General features: G+C 32.0%; 1 protein-coding gene across 2 annotated transcripts; it reads right to left on the reverse strand.

Annotated features, from left to right (window-relative positions):
- Window positions 1-1,372: 1,372 nt before the first annotated feature.
- LOC106075084 (uncharacterized protein KIAA2013 homolog) lies at window positions 1,373-19,957 on the reverse strand. 2 transcript variants are annotated; one of them, XM_013236006.2, is made up of 15 exons: window positions 19,866-19,957; window positions 16,622-16,722; window positions 16,364-16,486; window positions 15,928-16,053; window positions 15,245-15,303; window positions 13,538-13,630; window positions 12,756-12,829; window positions 11,585-11,725; window positions 9,603-9,705; window positions 9,287-9,355; window positions 8,943-9,142; window positions 7,569-7,681; window positions 6,464-6,728; window positions 5,976-6,100; window positions 1,373-4,659 (listed from the first exon to the last, which is right to left on the reverse strand). In XM_013236006.2, exons 1-15 carry the CDS (start codon window positions 19,868-19,870, stop codon window positions 4,472-4,474), a joined length of 1,785 nt encoding a protein of 594 aa, XP_013091460.2. In that variant the 5' UTR covers window positions 19,871-19,957; the 3' UTR covers window positions 1,373-4,471. The 2 variants fall into 2 exon arrangements, with proteins under 2 accessions (XP_013091460.2, XP_013091459.2); XM_013236005.2 differs by having other exon boundaries at window positions 19,733-19,948.
- Window positions 19,958-21,499: the final 1,542 nt, after the last annotated feature.

The following is a 21,499-nucleotide window of genomic DNA, read 5'->3' on the forward strand; positions in this document are numbered from 1 at the left end:
TTGTGAGGATTATCTACCTAGTTGAGTGGATTACATTCCCATAAAAAGCATCTTGTTTTATCAACTAAAATACCAGAAAAATGACAACACTTTGATGGCAACACAAAACTTTCTGTTAATTGCTGCTAGGCAATAGAATAATTGAAACATAAGGTCAAGCTTTGAAGATACCATTCATGGTCTACACAAAAGCAAACTGGAAAACCTTAAATAATATATTTGATATAAAAAAAAGTGTGGGAAAATAAACTAAATCAACAAGTTTTAGTCATCCAATATTACTGATCACAGATGCTAAACCATGGTCATAAATCTTAAATGCATTTTGCTATATACTTTTTACAAAAATATCAATATGTACTTTATGTTCAAATGAAATGTGGCACAGATGTTAAAAAATAGGCTAGTGATTGGAATCTAACCCATGACATTCACCCTATTTATGCTAGGCTTATCAACTTCAAGGCCAGTTTGGGGAATTTCCAGACTTGTAACTTTTGACTTTTTCCTTCTTTTTTGCTTTAATAAATGGTCATCATCAACATAATAATGTACTAAAGAAGTGTCAATGAAATTGATTGGGAAAGCTTGACTTCTGAACTGAGGAATCTTGAAGTTGAATTTCCCTGAGTCCACCCAACTCTTAATGAGTATCTGACACTAGTTGGGGAAAATAAAAGTTGTTTTGCAGGCCACAGGTGAGCTTCACTAATTTTGCCTCATGGATCAGAAGGTATGGAAGAAGAAAAAGTGTTAGAAACTTTTTTAGAAACTTCTTTTTTTATAGGTAACAAGACTTATATCAGTTTAATCAGTGTTTAATATACTAGTGGTTGACCAATTACATTGTTCAAACTTTTAAATACCATTATTAGATTAATTGTCTTTAGTCGAAACTCTGACGTCTATTGTGTGGGCTTAGGATTAACAAAATGAAAGCTTGGGCATTATTTAGGGTCAGAATGATTTGGCCCACACAGCAGTTCCCCCCCCCCCCTTTTTTTTTTAAACAGCAGTTTCATTTACAGCCCAAATAGACTACTGCCTGTAATCCTATAATTCACTTCATAGAATTGTCTCATATTGGAGATTTCCATTCATGGCAGAAAGACTAAAAGCCAGTGTTGTGGTGTCTCCAGTGTACAAGCCTATTGTTACAACCTAGTTGAGCACTGAAGAATCAATTGTTCAGCTCCTCTGTTTGTAACTTGTATTTAGTTAGCAATATTGAAGTTCAATTTAGGTTCCTTGACAGTTTGAGTTTAGCATGAAAATCTTCAATAAAAACATAATTCACCAAAGTCTGCATACGATTCACATAACAGAATTGTATACTTAGAAAAATTTCTCTCATTCCTGTAACAAGAACATAAACATTAAAAGATACTTTATTTTTTTAAAGACAATACCTCCTTTATACAACTTACAATTATTTTTCTTGTAATAACTAATGAACATTTGATTTTAAAGAAAGGAACATTTTTTTACTCTGACCCATTCTCTCCCCCCTTAGAAAGAATCCTGGTTAAGCGAATGTATAGATTTACTAGACTTTATAATATTCCAATGAAAGGCCTTTATATCTAGATTTAGAAAATGATGAGCAAAACATTCTTGAATGAATGCGAAAATACCCAAAGACATAGAGTTTATTCAAGATAAGTATTTTCTAGTTTTCTAGCCAAATTAAAATAATGGTACAACTACAGTTTTCCCAGTGTGGCTACAATTCTTTTCCTACAATATACATCAATGGGCACACATGGCCTAAATTGTGCCAAAATTTCAAATATATCAATATACGTCAACATTTCTAGGAAAATCATTAGAGCCATTTTTAAGATCCGTGTCCAGATCCCTTTGCCCACCAAGAAGGTTCCATGGAGGTATGAGTGAAATAGAGCTATTGCAAAAATGGCATTTGTTTTCTATGGTTCAGAATCAAAGTACCGCCAATGAAACTTAAAAAAAAAAATAACACCAGAACTAACTTTCTTTATGTAGCAACCATTTAATCCTATCTGTCAAAGAAACAGCATTCTCAAAATACTGCAGAAGTGAACACACACAATCTTACACAAGGATATACAAAGTATACAGACTGGTCACATGATCTATGTTAATAACAAAACAGTACAAAATTGTTAAAAATACTCCAATGTTTTCTTGACAGCATGTCAAACATCTTAAGACAAACTAAATATAATCATCACATTTACAACCTGATGCAGAATCTCCATTTATTCCTAGTATTATAAATATTAAACATTATCACCACAGCATTAAAATGTATATTACATGATAGTTAAAATGTGCACTCAGAGACAAACCTACAAAATGCATAGATACACACACACACACACATAAAGCTGAAACTTTAATATTAATATATAGAGAGAGATTAAAAGTTTTGCTTACTGTTGCAGTAGATTTGTTTAACATAATGTTAGAACAAAGAGAAAACTACAAATTTAATTGCTTATTGTAGCAGTCTACTTGTTATAGTTCTTTGTGGAGACCGCTAGCTGCCCATTGTGCTGAACAGTGTGGGAGGATCTAAGTAAGTAAGCCTACATGTTATCAAAACGTTATAAGAAAGAGAAAAAGTTACTAACCAAAAATGAAAATAACAATGTATACTCTCTCTTTATGCATTCAATGACTACCACATATATTCTACTTAAAGTTATAACAATACTAGATAAAAATATGCAAATTATTTTATGTATTAACATTCTTGATTCATTGATCTTAAAGAATTCCTATACTGGGGGTATGCTATGAGAAAACCTTTTTTTTTTAATAAAAAATCAAATTTTAAAGCTTTAATAGTGGTCCTGGTGTAAAGCTGTCACAATAAATTTAAAGTTGAACTAAATAAAGAACACTTTGGTGTAAGAAGTCCTCTCATTGATCAACTTTGATATTTAGAAAATGTACATCAATGAATCTTTTCTTTGATGCACATCCTTTATACATCTTAATATAACAAAACAATTTATTAACACCTTAATATTGATCCCATATTCAACACATGCACAAATGGACTCCATCTTTTAAATTAAAGTGGCTACTAATCAATATTCAAGCTAGATCTAGAGAGAAAACTGTAGGATTTACATTGCTAAAGGATGGCTGCCAGGTTATGGGTATGCACTTCCATTGTCATCCAAATGGTCTTGAGTTCAAACCCTGCCCACCTCCATACAATACTGTCCAGCAGGAAGTATGTAGTACTGTCCAGCAGGAAGTATGTAATACTTTCTAGCAGGAAGTATGTAGTATTCTTCATTTCCAAAGGAACATCCAAAATTTTAAAACAAAGTAAGAATTGGGGGCGTGGGGGGAGGTTAGCCAATAGAATCTCTCAAAGCACACAAGGGAAGAGAGAAGCTAACCAGCTCTAGAGACAGCATTACATTCAAACACACATCAATACAATAAATAATTTTAGCACAATGGTTAAATGAGTGAAATACAACAGACTTAATGTACAACAGAAACATCTGGGAATTAAATATACAATTCAAAGAACATGGTTAAATAATATGCTGTAATGGTTTCATTAAAAAAAAAACAACATTATTATCACCAAGTGAAACTTTCCACTATTTACAACCCTCAAATAGTTCAAGGCAAATATGATATAAATAAGAAAAAAATTCAATTAATAATTCAGAAATGAACTTAATCTCCCACACTACTCATCACACAATCATGGAATGAACAAATATATCCACACAAACCTCAGACAACAATCAAATCCATTTACATGCAGTAAAAAACATACATTAAACACTAGTTCAAAAAGTAAGTTTGACCACATTGTCATCAGCTATCACAATCAATGATTTGCTTATCAAAGCCAAATCTAAAATAAAATTCAACCTAGACAATATTGTCACTATTCAATACTAAGGTGAGAACTTTTTCAATGATCAATCAATGTACACAAAGCATATTAGAGAAAAACATTTACATTTTTGCAACAATAGATGATATAACAATGTACTGCCAAAAACACACAGGCTAACATAGTTCAACCCTAATCTATCCACTAGTATTTGGTGATTTGGTTGTAGACTTTACATCTTAGATTAACTACATGAAGTTGGATTTCCTCAGTCACCCCAAGCCCTTCATTGAGGCAAAGGTTTGCAGTGATGTTTACTAGCAGCTACAGCTCAGAAGGAATGTAAACAAAGGGGAACATGAACATATAATATCAAAGTCAGAAGACATTGCAGCCTCAATTCACCTAAAAGATAAGATTTTTGAAGCCTCTATTCACCTAAGATTGGAAACCGAATTTTTAAAAAGATATTTTTCTAACAAATTCATTATGAAGATTAAGATTAAAATATTCTGGTTCTTAAAGTTTGAAATAAATCTATTAAATTTCACCTTTTTTTAAGCTTGGAGATGCATTCCCAATCTCAGTTTCATATCCCTGGCATGTACACAACAACCACTATAAATTATAGCGAGAGCGTGTGAACCTCTCCTGACCTTGGCAGTATTCATTGTAGATGAGCTTGAAGAGAAACAGGTGAAAGATGATGATGAGGAAAGCTATTGAGACCCAGAAGATGGTTGGAAGACCTCCAAAGTGATGTCCATGTTTGTGTAAGGCAATGACGTGATGTTCATGAGCTGGAGCTGGAAGATTGAGACATGATCAATCATTAATACAGACAAATAGCATTTAGAACAAAGAATAACCAGAGGATCAAGAGATCAAGTCACTAGGTGATAGTTAAACCAATTACTTGCAGGACAAGTGGAAAAAAAATAATACTATCAGTATAAACAATGACTAACTGATTTTTTCCTGTAGGCTATAACTACACCTCTCAAACTTGATTCTGAGCAGCTTTCTTCAGCTGCTCCCATGTTATTCCAGTATCCTCTACCAGGTTTGCTTGGGTCTGCCCATTTTCCTCTTTCCTTGAGGATTCCATTCATGTGCCTGCCTTACAACATCACAAGTTGGTTTTCTCAGGATGTGTCCTATCCAGCTCCATTTTCAACTTTTAATATCTTGGGCTATTGGGCTCAGTTCTCTCCCACAAGTTGACAGTAGATATCTTTTCTGGGTAACTAATTCCCAATATCTGGCGAAGGCAACTGTTGGTGAAGGTCTGGAGTTTTTAAATATTTGTTTTTGTAGCTCTCCATGTCTTGGAACCATAAAGAATGTTTGAGCAAGCCAGAACAGAAACCACAGGACACATTGTGTATGTGTAAGAAAACAAATTGTTTATTGCTAGACTGAATCATCTCAAAGACAAAAATATCAAGGGCAAGCATATATCTTTATCTTACCTCTGTGTTTTTTTACTAGAAAAGGATTATTAAGAATTAGTAAGCTTACAGTTGTGTATTACTTGGCATGATGAGCCATCAGACAACTGTTCAATATGTTAGTGAATGTACAGAGGGAACTGACATTTAATGGAATGTTCTGTGATAATGTCTAGTGTAGCAATGTGGTCAGTGCATAATTTCTTTCCAGAAACCAGCCTGTTCTGGTCTTAGTCTTTTGTCTAGGGTGTCTTCTAGTTTTATCTTAATTACTAGGGTTGACAGTAACATGATCCTTCGCCAGTTGTTGCTATTAGTCACTTTTGTAAAGTAACTTGATTAGGTAACCTGCTTCCAGATTATAAGGACATGTTTTGTTTCCCATATCTTGCACAGTAGCAGATGCCTCCACCTGTCTACTACTAACATATACAGACATTTAATAAACACAAGCTTTAACCAGACATAAATCCTGGACCACTGACATAATACCAGTGACCTAGGACCAGCAGTGAACATCCCTTATCATTGATAAAATTCCATTTTGGTCTTTATTTCTTAAAATGTATCTAACAGAATAAGTAGTCCTTAAATTAAATAAACCAGGCTATGATGCTCAATGTCCATAACAACCATCTAAAACATTGATTGTGTAAAAGACATCACAATACCTTCATTCACTTCTTTGACATGTATAGCATGTTTTAATTCCTCCATGTGTTGCTTGTCTGCTGTGATGTAGAGAACTGATGTGGGAGGGTCAGTTAACTTCACAGGAAACTGATGGGGTTCATTACTGAAGGACAAAATTTGAGATGATTTAATTACTATTGTGTAACAATCAAAAGTTTGATTATCTAACCAAATCAATTCAAACTTTTTAAGTAATATGCTATGTGAACCATTACCTAGATTAAGTAACAAAAAAATTATATATATACAAATAAAGTATTTAAAGAAATATTTCCCTTTTAAGACATTAATAAAGAAAGGCCAAGAGCATAAACATTTAAATAATATGATACACAAAAACGATTGCTAAATAACCTAACATAAAAGAAGAAAAATAATTTTAAAAAACATATTTTTGCTTGAGTACATAATAAAAAAAAATCTAAATTACATACTTTTGCTTGAGTATATAATAAAAAAAACATACCTAAGCTGTATTGGAGGATCTAAGCAGCCAGCATCACAGCCATAATAGGGTTTGTCATTTCTGTCCAAGGCAACATATATACTGGCCTTGTTATCATCTCCCACCACAACAGAGATATTCAGGTGTGTATTGTTGCCATAATTGACCCGCCGAAAGTGAAGGTCACGATGCAGGTCACTCGGGTGAGAGGTCATCTCAAGGTGCTGGTTGTGAAAATGTAAAGGACCCAAACTAAGTATCATAGCTTGCATGATTCCTTCTGCACCTAATGAAGGAAGCAAGAAATATATATAATTGTTTTAAAAATTGAAACGAGATGACTGTGTTCTAGAATATGTGGCCACATAAAAAAAAATCTTGGACTGGAATTGTGCTTGATATCAATGTCTCATTTCTAATTGAACAAATATTCCTGGGTTTATCCTTGAGCTTTAAAGGGTATCTATACAACTGTAAAGGAGAGTAAACATGATGATTTCTTGTTCTGGACACAACATCTTTGTTAACATCTTAAAACAGGATAAGATGAACTCAGATCAACCATATAAAACTTCAGTAACATAGTTGATAAATTAATGTATTATTTTAAGTCTGCACTTTGAAGGCACTGAGATATGAGAGAACAACTAATTTCATGTACTGGGCAGAAACAAAAATTGTAAGATGTTAATCTGAAGAAAATGTTTTCAGTTCTGATTTTCTATTTTTGATTTTTATATTTTCATTATTTCATCTTGCAATACAACTGAATAAAATTATCAAAATAATACATAATTATGACATACATATTCATCACATTAACAACCTTCAGAAAGATAAATATTAAATTATCGACAAAGCTTTAAGCTTAGCTGGAAGAATAGGTCACATTTTTTAATAAGTAAAATGTGCAGTACACATTATAAGACAAGAATAATGAAATAAAATCAAAATTTATTTTTTTTGGAGAAAAATATAACACTAAATCAAAATAAAAAAACTATTATGCAGGATGTAACACTGAGCTAGACTGCTGCTCTGAGTTACTGTGTTAAAAAAAGGCAAAGACTGTCATAGGTAAAAACAAGAAAGATGAAATGATAGATTTACAAATGAAATGTCCTACCTGATTGAGCAATGACACTACAGCCTTGTTTTTCTAATGTTATCATCCATGTGGTCACCACTCTGGCTATTTGAGATTCATCTTCAGGGTCTATCCAAAGTGTAGGAGATACTCTGAAATAATATGCATTATGTCATACTCTTGTTCATGTCATTTTCTATGATTTACTATCAGCAATTTAAAGAAGTTACTTCTCATGTGTTACATGTGAATGAAAAGTACACAAGGCTATGTCTGAGAAGTTAGAGAAGTTCTTTTTTACAATACCTCTATTGAAGTCACACTTTCGGAGTGGAACCTGGGCAACAGATGGGTGGATGCAATTATCGAAAAAGGCTCTAATAATTTAATTTTTTTTTCTAAGTGTGAGGATGATGCATTTCTTTTAAAATCTAACATTCATTAGTTTAAGTGCAAAATAATCCCTCTATAAGTTGTATAAAGGAGAAATTATCTTTTAAAACAAACAAGTTTTTTTTATATTTTTCTTGTTATTCCTAAAGCTAATTGATTGATACTTTTTAAAATACCACTTAACAGATAGTTTCTCAGTTGTGAATATAATATCTGTGATTTCACAGGATTTTAAATATGGCCATATTTTATTTGTTGGCCGAGAAACTTCCGTAGGGAACACACAGTTTTTTGAATACCTTTTGAATGTTTTGTTTTTTTTTTAAATAAAATCTTCAAACTTTTGCATTAATTTCAAACAGTAAGTGTTCAAGTAATAAGGTATGGGAGATTGAATCAAAATCAGTTTTAATTTAATTATTATTGTAATTGAAATAAAAGGGTGTTATTTTAAAAATTTTAAAGAAAATATTTTATAATTATGCTTTTTAAAACTAACACTATAAATATGCATACAAAATAGAAATGAATAAAACCTCCAAATGAATATCATAAATCTCCAAAACATTTCTTGGTCTCATTATTTTAAAAAAAGGGAAACTCTGCAACAGACCCAACCTACCTGAGCCTTGTATGTGGCCAGCTTTTCAAAGCAAATATTGGTCTCCATAGCCATCTTCGAGTTTTTATGAAATGCGATCGTGTTCACCTTTGACCTGAAGGAGGAGCTATTCAAATATGGCAGATGTGCAATAGGACTTTTTTCCTTTTAGTAACTGTAACTGTTTGGCAAAAGTTTGCACTGCACCATCTCTTTCAGTAATTGATGTAATAAGCAATGAATTGACAAAAGATTGAACTTAGAAAAGGTGTCACCTCGCATGTTGTTTTTTTGAAAGTAATTATTCAACATCCATGGATGTCCATCCTAGTTGACAGAATGTACATAACTCTTGCTGTCAGTACTGAAAGTGCTTTTACTTCTAATGCTTGCTAGACTTACTACACTATTGTACTTACAATGTTGTGTGTCCACCATAACATCTATCAGGATAATACAATATTTTCTCTATCGCAAGCTTATCTTCTGGTGAGGACTTGACATTATGGAGTGGGGCTGGTGCATTACTCAGTACATAATAAATGGTTTTGTTGATATGGTCTCCATTCAAAGCTCCTGATGCCATTGAGTGACTGATGGAAAAACCACTAAACCAGAGCTGGAAAAGTTAGATGATTGAAATACATTTAGTTTAAAAGAGTGCATATTAACACTTTAAATACAATTTATGCTTAAAGCTATAAACAATGTTGTTTTTAATGCTATTAAATGAACTGTTTCATTGAAGTTCAAAACAATGTACCTTCTCCCAAACTTTGGTGTGCTCTTGTCTTAAAAGTTTCTCATTTATATTCAATCCAACTTCCAACTCCTTCAAAAAGAATGAATAAAAAGTTGAATTTTTAAATAAAACTACTATAGCTAAAATTAGTTTTAGCACAAAGTAATACTAAGTTATTATATGGAAGCTTTATCTACTACTTGACCATGTACTGATTGAACATATTCCAACACTTGACAAAGTAATTATATGGAAACTTTGTCAACCAATTGACAATGTAATGATTGAACATATTTCAACACTTGACATCATCTAGAAACCTGTAGTGAAAACTTACTCCTTTAGCTTGATGTTTACTATCTGGAATGTACTTTGAGGCCTCCTCTTTACGTAATGGTTTGGAGTAATGAACTGATGTCAAGATGTGCATCTTTTGGAAACTAAGACATGAAAGAAAGAAATGAGTTTATTACATTGGGATAATATTGTATGAAAACAAGAACAAAAAGTATCTCTATAATATCAATATTCATTTAATATTCTACAATTAATAACATGTTACAAAATGGGATATGGATTTTAACAAGTTTCACTAATGTCTACATAGATATGTAATAAAGAAAACAATCATTTATAGACTTTACTTATGCATACTAGAATTTTAAAACATTTTTAATTGAGTAATTATACAATCATTATATAAATTGTTACATATATTAACAAGATTTCAGAGTTTGTGTAATCAAACAAACTCAGAGGCAGCCACCACAGGATTCCACCCATGTGCAAGGAATATTAAAGTCTTACTTAGACTTAGGTCCTCCCGCGCCGTTCGGCGCATTGGGCAGCAAGCTGTTTCATAAAGATAAAGAGTTTTCTTTATGTGTCAAGTTTGCTGTTTCTGTAGTAATTGTGGTTTTACAGGATGGGGTCGCTAGCCTCACGCCAAACCCTCCTCCTTCCTCACTGTGTCAACATGCTCTTTTAATAGTCTAAAGTAATCAAATCTCAAAGAATTTTTTTTTTAAAGTGTAGACCTTCATCAACAGATGTCTCAGAAATATCCTAAAAATACACTGGTACGGCATATTAGAAAACACCAAACTGTGGGAAATGAGTGGCAGAAAAATATAGAGGTGCAGATCTTAGAGAGGAAGTGGAGATGGATTGGTCACACCCTGAGAAAAGATACCAACAACAGAGCTAGGCAGGCCTTAGAGTGGAAGCCCTAGGAAACAAGACGCTGAGGAAGACCAAAAAGAAATGGCGACGCAGTATACTAGAGGATGCCGAGAGGACCAGAAAGAGCTGGGAAGCCATAAAAAAAAGTAGCAAGAGACCCTGGAGAGTGGCGTGTTTTTACGGAGGCCCTATGTTCCATGAGGAACTCAAAGGAAAGATGATTTTTTTAACTTGAAAACAAATTGATTATTGATAATGAAACTATTAGACCTTTTGGCAAGAAAACAAAATGTAATTTTAGTCAGATGAGCTATTTTAGATAATCATTCGGCATTGTTTCTAACTTGAAAACAAACTGAACATCAAATTAGCAATAATGAGCATTGTGAAATATTTCCTTTCATTTTTTTTTCCAAAAGGAGAAATCAGCTTTTAAATATGTTTTCAATAAAAATGTGACAGAATAGAAGTCCCAGATCTAACACCATATCACATCTCTAACACAATTAACCAGAAAATTATTAGATCTAGAGCTAGATGTTCATTAGTAATTTTAAAATTGTTTTTGAATTGTTATAGATCTGGGTTCTATTTTGATTGACATAAAGTGCAAATAGCGCGATGAAATATAATAATCCATAACAGAGATTTAGAATCTAAGAACTAAAGCAAATACTAGGATATAAAAATTAACAACATTTGAATATGTATTTTACTAAATAAGTTAGTTAATAAATGGAACAAAATATTTAATAATTAGCCATTGATAGTTTTTTAATTGTGACCAAAGAGGCCATTTTCTTGTATCAATGCACGAATCCATTAATTAGTTATCAATGAAAAAGCATCTGATGGATATAAAGACTTATCTCCCCTGAAGTCTATAAAAAGTAGGGAATTTTTATGAACAAGCTGCTTTCATATATAATTTTTAAATTTTAACAGTTTGCTTTCAGAAAACAAAAAAGTATCCATTGCACCAGATCTTCGCAAGATCTAAAATATCATGAAATCAGATTTTCAATTTCTTTTTTAGTTTTTGAAATATAAATGGGACAGATGGACTAATGGACAAACAGACAGCACAAAACAATAGTGGCTTTTCCCCTATCAGGGACAGCTAAAAATGAAATGTACCTTGATGGTTCAACCTTGACATTATTTGATTTGATTGAAACTGTTGCTATAGCAATTGGAATGAACATCTCTGACTTAGCCACAGGAACCAGACCTGAGTAAATTTTGTAATTCACAGTTTCTTTCGTGGAAATCACAAAACTGGAATTAATTTAAAACAACAAACTAGCAGTTTCTCTGAGATGAAATAAAGCAATATGAAAATGATTTTAGTGCAATAAATCTTGACAAGTGAGTTAGAAATGAAGTAAAATCATAAACATATTATTTGATAAATTTGAGATCAACATCATAAATGATTATTTCAGAATAATCACACACAAAAATACAAACAAAGAAACAAGCTTAGCACATATATATTTTAGCTGCTTAATTCTTTAAGAATTTTAGTATTGAAAAACTCAAAGCTGAATCTGATATCTATCAAATTAACTGACTAGCTAAATGCATAATGTTAAATGGAACAAGTTATCTATTAGCATAGTGCAGTGACGACCAATATAAATATGACTTCTATGTAGTTATTAGGTGAATTTTAAAGCATCCAGATACAAATGTGTATAATCAGGTACAATTTTCATTTTTACAAGAGATTTTAAGTTGTGAATTTAAAAAAATATATATTTGTATGTTGAGGCCTCTAGACATTACTTAACAAAGCTATATAAATAAACTTGATAATATTGTTATGCAATATAAAAATATACCCCTTATTTATGTTACTAGCTATAATGACAATAAATAATATAAACTAACAACTATCCAGGAAAAAATGTTCTTATTAAAATGTTCACATCTTTATAGCAAACAAAATAAATGCATGACTTAAATAAATCATTAATTTAATGATTTCTACAATTTCTAGTCAGACTATCACAAGTTTTATCAAACAATTACTATAAGGCAACACCTATACATATAATCCACCAATTGAGAAAAAATCTGCATAATTGCATAGTCTTGTTACTTTACACTTGCTGACTGCATTATAGTGTTCTCTTTACACTTGCTGACTGCATTAAAGTGTGCTCTTTACACTTGCTCACTGCATTAAAGTGTGCTCTTTACACTTGCTCACTGCATTAAAGTGTGCTCTTTACACTTGCTCACTGCATTAAAGTATTCTAAAATGGAAGTATGTCAAATACAAATTGAAAAGTAAAATATTTACCTGGCTGTTTCTGTCTCAACATTATCCCAACCAGAGGCTCCTATTTGATCTAACTCTATGACAACAGCTTGGGACTAAAAATAGATGTAAAGTTGAAAGCTAATTTAAAATATTAAAGAATTTGCTTTTATACTATCTTTAACTAAAACAGAATTTTTATTAAAAAAACAACTAACAAATTTCTATTAACTCTTTATCGCCGTAATTATTTTCCATGTTCTGACAGAATTGTTAATTTTTCACATTTGCATATTCTACTATGTTTTGATTAAACTTCTATAACATTTTCGTCTGTCATCAGAAAACGTTACTTTTGTTATAGAATTATAGGAGAATGCATGATCTTTTTATATCACACAAATACACGTTTATAAAACCAAAAATTAATTTAATTTAACAGCGTCAAAGCAACGATGGTATTGTTCATTAGGAGAGAAAGAGTTAAATACAAAATTCTTAGAACTAAATGAAAGTATATACACATATCTTGTTCATTCAATACCCTAAAAACTTTTTTTTTTATTTAATTAAAAATTTTCTTGATGATTTCATGAATCAGTAATAAATAAAAAGGATTTTTTTTAAAAACATTGTTGTATTATATTATAGTGTAAACATTTTTCGAAATTCTGTCATTAAAATATCAAAGTTTAATCAAAGTTATCTCAGAAATTAAAATTAATGGAAAATAGTGTATATTATTTGTTTTTGACAGCTTAAATTTGCTTAAATCTCAATCATTGTAAATAAGCTCTTGATAAACATATGTCATGCAAACTTACTGATGGGTTCTGTATTTGTATATCTTGAACAAGTAGTGCTGGCCTTGACCTATGTGCATAGATTTGTGACTTGACAGTTACACAGCTGGAAAACTAAACAATTCGAACAAAATTTTTGACTGATTACACAAATCTATTAGCAACGCAATCATTTATCAATAAGTGCCATGCCAACTTATATATGTAACAAATAGTGGTAAACCATATCAAGCTGCAAGTAGACAAGAGCAAAGTATTCAGATAAGTACACAGCATCTGTGAACTTATTATAAATCCCAGGAAAAATTGGAACAATACTAACAAAATGAGTACCATAGTTTCATCAATGTCAAGAAGAAGGTCTGCAACAGAAAATAATTTGGACCACTCAAGGATTACATAGAGAAAAATCAAATTTCCACTGTATGTGTATTTATATTGTATCTGGCTGCCTCTGTCTTAAAGAACAGCCTTTTCCAGACTTTGTTATGTCTCAACAGATCAGGCAGACTTCACCAAAACTTCTGTATGCTTATGTTTCACTTATATCAGCTTTTTTGTTTATTTGCATTGGTCCTGCATCTATGCACAATCTTGTTTACATGCTGTCAACTTCTTTCACAAAGGTTCATCAATTCCCAAGTCTCTGAAGTTCTATTTACAGATATCATTAAGAGCACTAAAACAAATTGACAACCTAAACAACTATGTAGAATAAAATAGGTTCTAAAACACACAGCTAGGGCCTTTTTAGAAAGGATAAAGGAAGAATCTTCTGAAAGGCTGAGAAAAAAAGAAAATTACAAATCTGCTTTTTTTTTTTTATAATCAATCTGGCAAAAACTCAAGAAAAGCTTACAATTGTGGCTAATAACTAATAAACATCAGTACCCAGAGCACAAACAAATATCAAAACTGTAGTTGGTTAAAATGTAGCTAGTTAAAATCAAGAGATTTTTAGCCAGTAAGCTATCTTTCCAAATGAAAGATCTAGACCTAAATTATATGGAAGCATGTAGATTTTAATAGATTAAATTAGATTTAAATAAAAATGCTTTTTTTTTTTCGTTAATCATCTATCATGAAATTTTCTGTTCTCCTTGTTTCAACTGAAGCCACAACAAAAAAAATACAGACCTTCATCAACAGATGCCTGAGAAATATCCTAAAAATACACTGCTATGACAAAGTAGAAAACACCAAACTGTGGGAGATGAGTGGACAGAAAAATATAGAAGTGCAGATCTTAGAGAGGAAGTGGAGATGGATTGGTCACACCCTTAGAAAAGATACCAGCAACAGAGCTAGGCAGGCCTTAGAGTGGAACCCCCAGGGAACAAGATGCAGGAAGACCAAAAAGAACATGGCGACGCAGTGTACTTGAAGAAGCAGAGAAGACCGGGAAGAGCTGGGACACCATCAAAAAGCTAGCAAGAGACAGTGGAGAGTGGCGTGTTTTTGTCGAGGCCCTATGTTCCATGAGGAACTCAAAGGAGTGATGACGATGATGATGTTGAAATTTTCTGGAAAAAAAAAGGGGGTAATGTTTTGGACTTTAAAGTTACAGTTGTGATGGAATCGCAGTTTACAGTTAGTGAGTAATATTTCTCTGGGTGTGTGTGTGTTATAAAATAGATAAAAAGTTCTGAAGCAAAAGTTAAATGTTTATAATAATTTTTTAATAAAAGTTGCACCAATAACTGAATAAACAAAATTAGTTGTTTTTACCATTGATTGAACCATTATATGGTAAGCAACACCAGACTTTACATCCAAGATATTGGATTCTGGAACAAACAAAAAAAAAGGTCTGTTATCACAGTACACTTTAAGTTCAATTAAGATATTATTTCTTGAGCAGAAAGACCATATACAAAAAAAAAAAAAAAAAAAAAAACAATGCACACCTTGCCAGTACGGTAACTAATAGCAAAGCCTAGGTAGGGTCAATTGCAAAGAGATGGAAGTGGGATGTTTGGCCGAGAACCAGCCTATTGAGGATACTAGAGTTAGAATCCCAACTCAAGGTGAGAAGTGTTTGCTGTGCATCTAATGGCAGCATGGAAACCTTCTCTCAGTCACCCCTCCTCCTTCTCCTCCAGGTCTATAAGAGATTGAACAAGAGACCACTAAGCATGGCATGAAATGTATACAAAAGTAATTGAAAAAAAGGTAGGGATAAGAAGGTTAAAAGATAGTGACAATTTTAGCAAGCTGCTTCATACATTCATTAATATCTGTAAGGTCAAATTGAGATGCTGGTCACTAGATATTCTAAATTTGTTTTGGTAAATTTTAAGTTTAAATGTCGAGAATAGTATATATACACATAAAAGCTAAATACTAACTTGAATAATTGTCCCCAACTATTAACCAAAAAACATACATTTGTTCACCTAATGAAGAATTACCTTTAACCCTGCCATTTAAGTGAACTTGAACAATAGGCCAGAATTGAACTGGCTGTGATAGTGCCCTATAGAGTCTTATGAACAGGCCACTCTCTGTGCCCAATGCTGCAGCAAGATTGCCATTTCCTATTGGATAAAAAAATAATGACATTGATGATTAAATAAACATACAGACTGAAAATAGTTTAAGTCTAAATAGTAAATGTGAAAACAACAGCATCAAATCTGAAGTACTGCATACAAATGAACAGCCCCATAATAAATACACCAATAATAAGGTAAAAAAAATTATCTCAATGTTTATAATCCATGTAAAACATTATGTTGAGAAGGTATATTAATTCAAACAAAACACAATTTAAAAAAAAAACGTTCTTTCAAAAACAACATTAAATTAAGTGCAATAATTACAATTATCATTTAGTTTGTCACTTACCTACATAAGCAAATTTTTTAATCAAAGAAGAAAGACCAGAGTCTCCGGATACAAATGTATTTAAATTATTAATACCGCTTTGAAATTCAACAAGACCTTGAGCAAGACAATCCTCATTGGGATCTGGAAACAAACACACAATCAACAATAATTTAATTTTTTATTCAAATGATATGAATATTTTTTAAATAACAAAATCCATTTAAAGTTTATATTTATAATATATACAAAATATATAACTATTTACACATTTTTTACCAATTTCAATGCTTGAAGTTCTGTGTATCCTGAATATGTATGGCAGTAAATAGTACAGAAGAACAACAATAAACACTAAAACAAACAAGAACTTTCTTGACCTGAAATAGAAACCAAAATGTGTATATACAGATATTTTCCCACAGAAATCAAAATAATGTTACAAAGATTATACACTTTTGTATTTTAAAAAAAAAAGCATTTTAATCAGACTGTACTTTAATTTGAAGCTAACAATTTTTTTGTTTAAATAAGTGAATACAATTACATTTAAGGTATTGTGCATATTTATATACCTGTATAAATACTCTTTGCTGTAATACTCCTACATAAATTGATTTTCTTCATATTTCCCTAACAATATGTAATATGGTAAAACTGCAGGGTGTATTATATTTTAAAAAACTATTTGTTTTTGGGTAGAACAAATTAGATATTACACATCATTTTTTAATACAATGTGCATTTTTTAAAATGAATTCTTAAAAAAAAAATATATCTAGTTAATATAGAAACCTGATTCCAGGTATCTAGTCACATACAATTCATACAAGGTCATAGTATCCACTGGATACATAGAGATTTAAGATTACTCTAATACTAATACCACTCTAGCTAGATCTATCAATCTATCTAGATCTTATTATATAAATAATTTAATTAATTTAATTTAATTAGATATTGACTATTATTATTATATTATTCAATTTATATATATATATATATATATATCACTAGCCATATGTTACACGCGGGTCTTAATTTGCGTATCACTTTCGATGTAGTCACTGAGAGTGTTTTGTAAACAATTAAATGAAATAATAATGTTATAAATAAGTAAGTAATATTTTTTTAATTATTATGTATAAAGTGTAAGTTTATAAGTAGATCTAGACTTTCTAGATCTAGATATTTCTAGTAAGATAAGTATCATCTAAAAACGAAGGCTACATTGATGACAGAGTTAGATAGTTTACCCAAGTGGAGAATGATTGTATAGTATACAGATTTATATTCTAGACCTAGATCTACTTATAAAATAAATGTTTGTTTTTTGTTCCCATTATGTAAGCTATATGTAGACAAATGGTACCTACCAATAGAAGTTAAAATGTTTACTGTATAAGTAATAATAGTGTAGATCTATAATTAGTAAAGATATAGATCTAGTATAAATCTTGCTGTCTTGTTTACGTTTTATAAAATGGAAGTAGATTTTAGATCTATTTTTAAAATGTGTATGTATTCTTAATTAAAGGTGTAGTCAAACATATATTTAAGAGAGTAAAATAATGAATTCTCAATGATCTAATAGAAATATAACGCAAAATAGAGTTTATTCAATTTATTAGTCAAAAGCCATTATCAGTTTTTAATTTTATTTAGAGCCAAAAGTTCATGACCTCAATACGTGTTGCCTTGGTGAATACTGCAGGCTTGTAGGGGACAAAAAGCAATAAAATATATTTTATAATCAAATCGAACGCGTGAATGTAATTGTTTATATAACATTGTTAGTTTAATTTTATGTAGATCTCGATTTAGAATCTAAACAATGTGAGTGCCCCAGTAGTCTAGTCAATAAATAAAACTTGAGCCTATCTTAGTAAAAGACTATAAACACCGTGATGTGAGCTTGGGTCGACCTAGGTGTAATGTGTTGACCTAGATACATTAGCCGTGTTTCATTCATCATTTCGTAGATAAGTTGCTAAGAGGTCTAAATGTGCATAAGTAAATCTTAAAGAAAAAAGTAAATTGAAAATAAAGACTTAAAATTAAACCGAATCGGTAACTGTAGGCTTAAATGCTTTAAAAAAACACATTGATTGGAAGTAAATTGCATTATGTAAGTAGTTTATATTATTAGTTTAATAATATGCCTTTATAATGTGAGATATATATGACTTCTGACGTTAATTTCATTCATATCACTATGCAGCCCAAGTAATGGTGCGCGCGAGCTATGGAAAAGTGTGTCAATGCAGCTAAAGCTATTCGCATTTAGAGTGAACGATCTTATGTAAAAAATGTTTTGTAAACTCAAATTTTAATTTTTAATTTGGATGGCTGCCTGGTCATGCGGTTTGTGCGCTGGACTGTCGTTCGGATTTATCGACGGTCGAGGGTTCAAACCCTGCCTGCTCCAATCCCCCGTCGTCCTGCGGGAGGTTTGGACTAGGAAGTAAACTATCTTCAACTCTGAAGGAACATCCAAAACATGTAAAACATTTTACAAACATTTTACAATTGTGCATCAAATAATGAAATGAATAGACGCTTATTTGTATGTTCATGTGTAAAATAACAAAATTATGTTTTATTGAATGAAAGCTAATTTAGGTCTAGAGATTTTCATCTCTGCGCATGCATGACCTCTCCTTTTAGACACAGCATGTAAACATGGCCTAGATTTATAAGATACAATACTTTTATAGTGTTGGACAACTTTTTTTTTTTGAGGGTCTTAAGTTAGTTTTAGATTTAGGGCTACAATACATACACTACGGTCTAAGTTAATACCCAAGAAACATTTCTGCCAAGTTTTATCAAGATTGGTGAAACGGTTTTGATTTCTATGCGGGGACATACATACGCCTTACTTTCTACTTAATATTTATAGGCTATATTGCTAGATCTATATATTAGATTAACTTATCATAATCAAATATGTCATATAATAGATAGAGTATAGAGTCTATATAGAGACATGATCTTATCAATTCTTATCTAGCTAGAATTTGCTAGATCTAATGATCCATTCTATGATTTTAAAGTCACTTACTAAACTACTAAATTTAAAACTAAAGTCAGTAACAGTAAAGTCTATTACAGTAAAGTGTGAGTAAAGAATAAAGTCCCTCCCTAAGCCTAAACTTAAACTTTAGCCTAAAGTGACCTAATTCCTAAAGTCTTAAAATAGCTATTTAATTATCTAGATAGCAATTAACTTTACTAAGCCCTAGATATACTAATATAGATTATATTCTCATTTGAAGCAGATGACGTAAGTCAGCAATTTATAAACTGTCACTGACTTTGTAGTTTGTTGAGTGAGTTTTGCCAAGTTTTGAAATCAGAAAGTGAGAAAAAAAAAAACTCGACGCCAACCTGCCGGACGAATTAAATGCATTACTAGCATTTTGAAGCCATGAATGCAATCCCATTTCTCGCTTCTGGCACTGAAGTGTTATTCTGTAAATGAGTTGCCTACACACATATGTTAAACCATTACGCATTTCACCTCATTTTATTGATGACCAGTCTAGGATTTGTAAAATTTCTATATAAACATGGCACCGGAAGTTTTGCTCGTTACGTACTGCGAGTTTTCCCCCTTTGCTTTTTAATGCACTGATCTATATAATAATAGATTTATTCTAAAAGACCGTACTTCTATCATAGTCACATAATAATAAGAAGAAGAAAAAAAAGGGGGGGGGGGAACGCTACCATTATTGACATCGCCTTACCACTGTCTCATAATTTAAGAAAAACTAAATGGAAAAACAAAAAAAAATATGGTAACCTAAGCTTGGCGATTAAGCGTTTATGGGAAGTTATCCAAAATAACAATTAATAGGCCTATAGGCCTACCCTATTGTTATATCAATCGAGGGGATAATAACAACTGACCATACAGATGCCTTCAAGGCTCGAGTCTTATGAACATTCTTAGGAACATTATCGTTGCCTGTCAGATCACTAGAAAATTCTTCAGTGGAAACTGATAAAGGGCCTATAGTCACTATAATTAATTTTGTTTCTCTTTAACGAAACTCGACCCTGGCAGCGCTAGAGAATGAATACTCGTTCGTTTCTAACATCATAATAATAGTAATAACATTACAACGTACAGGCTGACTGGATCAACAAAATTCAAACTACGAACAACCTAATACCAGAAATGCCTAATGAGGATTTCACAGCCGAGGAAGTCTCAGCAGCTATATCAAAAACTCATAACTGGACTGCTCCCGCCTGGACAATATACACAACTTTTGGTTGACAAAACTTACAGCCATACATGTACCACTAACATCAAATTTTAACGAGTTAATATCAGAACCGTCTTCAATGCTGATAGTAGGCCTACTCACTGAAGGGAGGACATCTCTCCAAAAAAGGGGATCCGAATCAACCATCAAACTATCGCCCTATCAGTTGTCTGTCAGTTGTGTATAAACTATTAACTTCACTATTAAAAAGTAAAATGTATAAATTTTGTTCTGCCCATAAGCTATTAGCAGAGGAACAACAAGGTTACACTGAGGAGTCGATGGGCTGTAAATTACAGCTAACTATAATATTGTTACGTATTTCTGAATCTTCTGGCTAAATGTATTAGTAGGCACACAAATTAAAAAAAATACTGCAAAGAACTTGACGACTCAACTTTCAGTTTCATATAACTTTAATGACTATTAACTCTAACAATTCGTCACTGTAACATGTAGCGTAGAAGACTGTACAATATCTGTCAGTTTACAGTTATCTATCCTTCGTTGCAATTCATCTCTTCACTTCGTTGCAATTCATCTCTTCTCAACTGGCACCGAACCGTATTCCACAGAACAGACCAACGACACACCAACGACACACTTCCCAGTGTCGCTCCAGGTCTCTCAAAGCTGAACCAAGTCGTACTCAAGTCTACCGAATCAGAGCCGCACACGTCTTACATCGACTGTATCGACTGTAACGGCTCAAGTCCACTGTAGTTCGCTGTATAGACTTTAACGACAGTAGTCCACTCCAGTTAACTCTACCCTAGTTAACTTGCATCGAGTCGTACACATTTCTCTTCCAGTAGAGCCGCACACGTATTACATCGTCTGTATCGACTGTAACGGCTCACTCACGACTGACTTTCACATT

The sequence above is a fragment of the Biomphalaria glabrata genome, chromosome 10 (assembly GCF_947242115.1).
Source record: "Biomphalaria glabrata chromosome 10, xgBioGlab47.1, whole genome shotgun sequence".
In the NCBI taxonomy this organism is placed as follows: Eukaryota; Metazoa; Mollusca; class Gastropoda; family Planorbidae; genus Biomphalaria; species Biomphalaria glabrata.

Excerpts from the sequence above, each read along its gene's own strand:
- LOC106075084 (XM_013236005.2), bottom strand. The coding sequence starts at position 19,860 with ATGCGTAATGGTTTAACATATGTGTGTAGGCAACTCATTTACAGAATA. Across the intron at positions 9,706-11,584 it reads GTCAAGGTTGAACCATCAAG|TTTCCAAAAGATGCACATCT; the intron begins GTACATTTCATT and ends TTCATGTCTTAG. Across the intron at positions 7,682-8,942 it reads TATGGTGGACACACAACATT|AGTATCTCCTACACTTTGGA; the intron begins GTAAGTACAATA and ends ATATTATTTCAG.